The 6,725-nt window shown below is 53.4% G+C and overlaps 1 protein-coding gene across 6 annotated transcripts in view; it reads left to right on the top strand.

The window, feature by feature from the left end:
• The first annotated feature begins 304 nt into the window (after positions 1-304).
• LOC102930327 (H-2 class I histocompatibility antigen, Q9 alpha chain) overlaps positions 305-6,725 on the top strand; it is a 36,075-nt gene continuing 29,654 nt past the window's right edge. The window contains exons 1-2 of one of the 6 annotated variants that reach the window (XM_043527913.1): positions 339-472; positions 942-951. In XM_043527913.1, the coding sequence (XP_043383848.1) occupies positions 410-472; positions 942-951 (73 nt within the window). In that variant the 5' untranslated portion in view covers positions 339-409. Of the gene's footprint in view, positions 476-941; positions 952-6,725 lie in introns of all 6 variants that reach the window. The other 5 variants (XM_043527909.1, XM_043527912.1, XM_043527914.1 and 2 more) reach the window with 5 other exon arrangements.

Genomic DNA, 6,725 nt, shown 5'->3' with positions numbered 1-6,725 from the left:
GGGGAGACTCTCAGCCTTTGTTACTCAAAGGGACGTTTCCAGCCCTTGCCCTTGTGGAGAAAAGTTTGAAGTCGTGACCCAAGAGCGCCCTGATGGCTGGGAAAGGCAAAGAGGGGGTGGCCCCCAGTGGGCGGGGCCTCGGGGCGGGGGCGGGGCGCTGCCCGGGGTTCCCCGCTGCGCTCATCGCGGCTCAGACTTTCGCTTTCCCGACTCCAACCTGCCCGGGCCGGTTCTGCCCAGCGACCGGTGACGCCGACGGGCCTGCGCGTCGCTATTGGCGGGACGGTCCCCGCTCGGCCAATCCGGGCGGGCGGGCGGTGCGCGGTATAAGCCCGGGCTGCGGGCGGCGGGGCTCAGCTGGCGGCGGGACTCGGTGCGGGACGCGGTGCGGAGCTCGGTGCGGGACACGATGGCGACGGCGCTGCGCCTGCTGGCGCTGCTGGGGGCTGCGGCCATCCAGGGGGGCTACTCCAGTGAGTACGGGGGGGTCCGGCCGGACACGGGGGTGCCAGCCGTGCGGGGCTCTGCGTGCGGACCGGAGCGGACCGGAGCGGGGGGGTCCGGTCGGTGCCGGGCCGGGATACCCCCCGGCGGGGGCTGGCTCTTGGCATGTCGCGTGTTAGCGCCCAGCCAGGCTGGTGGCCCCGTTGTGCTCGGCGCTGCGCACCCCGATCAGCCCGGGGGCTCACGGGAGGGGGGGGGTCAGTTCTGTTTGGTCAAGGTCCGGACTCCAGAGCCCATCCCGGCCCGATGGTAACGCTCACGCCGATCAGTAACTAACAGGACTTCGGGGTGTGTTGAAAGGTGTCTGGGGTCTGGCAGGTCCCCGCTGCCCGCCCTGCCCCGGGGTGTGGGGGGTCCCCCGTGCCCGGCGCTGCCCAGGCTGCGTGTTCCCGGCAGCTCGGGAGAGGACGGGGCTTTCCCACGATCCCCGTCTGCAGAGCCCAGGCCCCTAGTCACAGGGAGTAACTTCACCCCCCCAACAAGAGTTACGGGGGGGCGGGGGAGAGAGGCTCCTTGGACTCCCCGACCTTTAATGGCGTTAATCGGGGCTCAGTTTGGGGGCGAGCCCCCGTTGCAAAGCACCGAACATTGGTGCTGTTGGGATCTCCCGGGACTGCTGGGTAGGAGCTTCGGGATCCCCATGGGGTGTGTGGGGAGAGGGGCAGGGGCAGGTCCTGCTTTTCCTGGCGTGGACGTGACTCTCCCGTGGCCCGAGCCTGGCCCCAGAGTTCCCCGGGCGGCAGCAGCTCAGACCCCGGGGAGCTCGGGAGCCCGTAGCCAGCTGGGTGAGGCTGCGGGGTGGGTTTGGGGGTTTGTTTGAAGTGGTTTCAGGCACATGGTTGCCCTCGCATCACTTCAGTGACAGGCTTGGTTTGAGGTAAACAGGGTTCGGCCCCAGTGCAGCCTGGCCCCACGGGGCTGAGTCACAGTAGGGTCCAGGAATGGAAGTGGGGGGTCTTTGCATTCGGTGCCCCTGGAGCCAAGAGACAGGAGGTCCCCTGGGTCGCCCCCAGGACTGGTGTAACTCCAGTTGCTCAGAGCGTTGGCCTGGGGCCGGTAGGGCTGGGTGTGTGTGCGGAGAAGGATGTGAATGAAGATCAGAGTGTGTCTGCCTTTCTTTAGTGACGTTGAATCCAGCGCCAACCCCCCTCCGTGCCTGGCCAGGCCCTGCTCACTGAGGCCGTGTCTACACGGCACACCTCACAGCGGCTCAGCCATGCTGCTGTGGGGCACGCGGGGTAGCCGCTCTGTGTTGCCAGGAGAGAGCTCTCCTGAGGACACAAGAAAACTACCCCCGACGAGGGGCAGTAGCTTGGTGGGCGGGAGAGCGTTATTTGACTGCACTGGGTCCACAGAACGGGCCTTTCTAATGGGGTGGGGGAAGCCAATTTAAAAGTAAAGCTCCCTGCCCTGCTCTCATCGTCCTCATTATTTGTGATTGTCCTGTGCCGGGAACCTCAGTCATGGTCCAGGCCCCTGTTGCGCCGGGTGCGGTACAGACACAGAATACAGAGACTGTCCCAGCTGCGTATGAGATAGAGATGACTATAGACCAGTGGGGAGCTACTAGGGAACGAGGAGACAGCACTGGCCGGCTGTGGGCTCGAGGCACCAGTGGCCTCACCGTTGTCTGGTTTTTAGGCACCTTGGCAGAGGGGAGCGCTGAGGAGGGTTTGGAGGGTAACGAGGTAGCTTTGTGGATGTTTATGGGAAGCTCCGCGCAGGCGTGAGGGGCAGCATGGGACACAGGACGAAGGGGCTTGTTTGCAGATTTAAGGAGTGGCTGATGGAGGCTGGGATCGTGGGCCGATCGGAGGTGAGGGTTGACATTTCGGTAGCAAACGAGAGAGCGGGTGGGGACAGGCCGCGAAGGGCCTCCCAGCTGAAGACAGGCCGCTGATGTCTGTTTGATGTGATGGAGGAGGAGCAGCCAGTGGTGGGATGCACAGAGAGAGCTGACATCGATCAACGAGCTAGAAAAACGATCTTTTCAGCATGATCTGAATGGACCTCAGCGGGGTGAGACTGCGTTTGTCAAGGCCAGAGAAAAGGCTCCAGCAGCAGGCGAGGTGCTGAGAGCCTGGACGAGAGTTTTGGCTGTGGGGGTGGATAGGAAGGGCCGTGTCTTCCAGATGCTCTGCAGAAGGAGTGAGCAAGACATAACCTGGATGCGAGGACCTGGAGACAGGTGTGAGTCCAAGATGACGCCCAGGTTATGGGCCTAAGGGACAGGCAGGATGCTGGCGTTGTCCAGTGATTGAGAATAGAGGTAGCAGGGAGGACGTGGGGGGAAGATTGGGAACTGTGTTTTAACCAGACTGAGCTTTATCTGATGACAAGACATCCACAAGGAGACGTCAGAGACAGGCCAAGAGTGTCGTTTGGACAGAAGGCGAGAGGTCTGGAGTAGAAAGGCGGATCTGTGAGTTGTTAGCATGGAGATGGTAGCTGAATTTGTGTTCGTGGATGACTTTGCCCGGAGAGAAGGTGTAGAGGGAGAAGAGGACAGAGCCCCACAGACAGCTGGAGGGGAGCTGAGGAAGATGCTCTGGCGGACACGGCGAAGGAGTGGTTAGAAGGGTTGGAGGAGACTCAGGAGAGGCCAGCGCTAAGGAAGCCAAGGAGGACAAGATTTGTAGAAGAGCCTGATGACTGGTGTCAGAGGCGGCTGGCAGGCCAGGGTGGGTGAGGATGGAGCACTGAATGTGAGAGTTAGCTAGGAAGAGTCATTACAGACTTTGGCAGGAGCGATTTCCGTGGAGCGCAGGGGGTGGAAGCTGGAGTGGGGAGGATCTAGGATGGAAGTGGAGGACAGGAACTCCAGACAGCGACTGCAGGGGCACATTCAATGAGCTGAGAGATGAAAGGGAGAAGGGGCAGTCGCTGGAGAGGCAAATGGAGTCAAGGGTCTGTATGATGGAAGACACTAAGGTGTGTTTGTGAAGGGGAAGAGCTGGAGGGGAGTGCGGTGAGGAGATCAGGAGATGGGATGGGGTCAGTGGAGGGGTTAGGAGGAGAGCAGATGAGAAACGTCTACACCTCTGCGAAGAGGGAGAGGGAGGCAGGAATTGTAGGGTGGGAAGGGAAGATGAGCTGAGGGGAGGGTTTAATTGTGTAAATTTGTCTGGGAAGAGATCCATCCTGTGCAGAGTGCAGTGGGGACAGGAGGTGGGGAGGGTTGAGGGGGGAGACGAAGGTGGAGAAGAGGCAGCTGGGACTGTGGGCGGGGGATCCAGCGAGGCTGGAGAAGTCGAGGTGTGTAGGAAAGAAAATGGCAGAAGTGAGGGAGGGGAGAACGACTCTGTAGTGGAGGACGTCAGCCTGTCTGTGAGATTTCTGCCAGAGACGCTCCGCAGTGCGAGATAGGAATGGAGGAAGCAGATGTTGGGGGTGAGCCGGGGTGGGGGCTGGCAGGGCCAACCTTGCACTGGGACAGAGGGTCAAGAGAATTAAGGATAGGGGAGAACGAATCTCAACAGCCTCCTTCCAGATGCTGCCGTGGTGTCCTCTCGCACTGAGGACACCTCTCCGGGGCAGACAACTCCAGTTATTAGGAAGTGACAGGTGACAGTTATGGGGGATTCGATCATTAGACACATAGATGGCTGGGTTTGCGATGACCGGGAGAACTGCAGGGGGACTTGCCTGCCTGGTGCAAAGGTTGCAGATCTCTCGAGGCGTCTAGAGAGACTTGTGTGCTGTGCTGGGGAGGAGCTGGTGGTCGTGGTATATGTAGGTACCAGTGACCTAGGGAAGGGTAGGAGAGAGGTCCTGGAGGCCAAATTTAGGCTGCTAGGTAACCGATGGAAGTCCAGGACCCCCGTTCTCTAAGACGCTCCCAGGTCCATGCGCACGGCCAGTTAGACAGGCAGAGCTGCAGGGTCTCAATGGATGGATGATGATGGTGTAGGGAGGAGGGGTTTAGATTTATTAGGAACGGGAAACTTTTGGGAAAGGGGGAGCCTATACAGGAGGGATGGGCTCCACTGAAACCAAAACGGAACCAGATTGCTGGCTCTTGACATTAAAAAGGTCGTAGAGTTTTTAAACTAGGGGCTGGGGGAAAGCCGACAGGTGCCGAGGAGCATGTGGTTCGGACAGAGACATCCCTTAGGGGAGGGTCTATTAATGGAGATTCTCTGTGTCCTAGTAAGGAGGGGAGGATGGAAGATGACAAAATACGGGTAGGATCTGATGAGAAACTGAAATGAAAATAGAGTCCCATTCAGTTACATCCTGTAATGGCAGACCGCTAAAAAGTGACAAGTTTTTAAAGTGCTTATATACCAATGCTAGAAGTCTAAATACTAAGATGGGTGAACGAGAGTGCCTCGTATTAAACGAGGATATGGATAGAATAGGCATCACAGAAACTTGGTGGAATGAGGATAGTCAATGGGACACAGTAATACCAGGGTACAAAATATATCGGAAGGACAGAACGGGTCGTGCTGGTGGGGCAGTGGCACTATGGGAAAGAGGGTTGAGTCAAATGAAGTAAAAATCTTAAATGAACCAAACTGTACCACAGAATTTCTATGGATAGCAATTCCATACTTGAATAATAAGAATCTAGCATTAGGGATATAATACCAACAGGGTGGATTTGATTTAAATCGTATTTTAAATCTCTAGTCAGGAAGACTCAATTTAATCATGGAGTTCTGCATAAAAGTGCATTCTTGTTGGTTGTTCTAACTTTAATACATATTCTTCACCACTCAGAGAGAGACGTAGGTTTCATTTTTAGAAGGTACACACGATACATTTTTAAACAGTGATTTATTTTGAAAACTTTTCAGATGAGTTTTACAGCTATATCAGAAAATGAATGATTGTTTGTTTGGTTATTTCATTTACCAAAGATAATTGAAGCAGATAGTTCACCTCTCAGTGACTTCATAAATATCTCCAGTTCAACAGGTTAATCATTAATATTTGGAGGATTTTCTTGCCATGCTGTATTAGGAGGAGAACATCACCAGACAGACATTTAAATTGTTTTATTTAACTAAAACAACAACGTTATGTAGTCTGGATTTTTTTCTCCAATGGCAAACATAATATTTTAACAAAACAAGCATATGAATTTTTGAATTTAGTTAAACATTCAAGTTTTTTTTAAAATCAGGTTTGTTTTTGTTAAAATTTGTTTTTAACTAAAATAGTTCAATGAAATATTTTTTTAAAAAAAACCCAAAATTAAATTGACGATGTCGGCCAGGTCAACATGAGACATTTAAAATGTTGACTTCTGCAGCTAACATAGTCATCTGCACCTTCATTTTCTTCTTTGCTCATCATCTGGATAAGAAAACCCAGCTTTCCTGCTTTGTCAGGCCACAAACGATTTCTGTTTGGAATGATTTAGTCCAAAGGAAGAAAATATTTTTTCTACACCGGCAGAAGAAGCTACTGCTGGTAAAAGTGAGATGATCACTTCTACCGTCTCTGAATCCAGGTGCTTCAGTGACTTCCACCAGTTCACTGCTGTGACTGTCTTTAAAACATCATCAGCGAACATCTATTTCTTGAACGGTTTACCCTTCGTTCTGAAGTTTATTATAGTTGGCATTATGGAGGGATGATTGCTGGATGTCCATGTCATCGCCAACTCCTCCTCTTCAGCAGTTCAGGTTTGAGAATATTTGCAAGAAGATGAGCTGGAGATGGTGCCTGTCCCATTTGGTTTTTTTAATGCTTGTAATTTAACTCTGTCATTGCAGATTTCTCTTCCAAATTTCAACAGCATCAGCAATAAAACAGCGATTTCCCTGCATTTTGTTCAAGGCTACGGAAATAGGCTTCAGGTTACTCCGCAGGTGTTTGGCATTTCTCTTAATCCCAGCGTTGAGACCTTTGCCTGTGACGGTGCCATCTATTTTTTCACAATTTTGTTCACAAACGGTCATCAGATTAGGCCAGTTCTTGATCTAGTGCTCAAAACAGTCCACTGCTGAGTTCCATCGGGCACGTCTTGTGGGAGAGTTGGCTTGGTTCCTCCCACTCTTCTCAGAGCAGCTGCTGCAAAGTGATTGTTATGGAAGTATTTTGCAATTTCAACAACATTAGCCTTTATTTCTGGAACACCAAAGTCTTTGGCTAGGAGGTGCATCAGATGAGCACTGCAACCGTATGTTATTAGCTTGGGACTCTCTTCACTCTCTTCTAAATTTCTTCTCATCTTGGATACATTTGCAGCATTGTCTGTGACCAAGCGG

This window comes from Chelonia mydas, chromosome 14 (assembly GCF_015237465.2).
Source record: "Chelonia mydas isolate rCheMyd1 chromosome 14, rCheMyd1.pri.v2, whole genome shotgun sequence".
In the NCBI taxonomy this organism is placed as follows: Eukaryota; Metazoa; Chordata; order Testudines; family Cheloniidae; genus Chelonia; species Chelonia mydas.
Note: the sequence above shows the minus strand (reverse complement) of the source record. Positions and strands in the feature narration are given on the sequence as shown.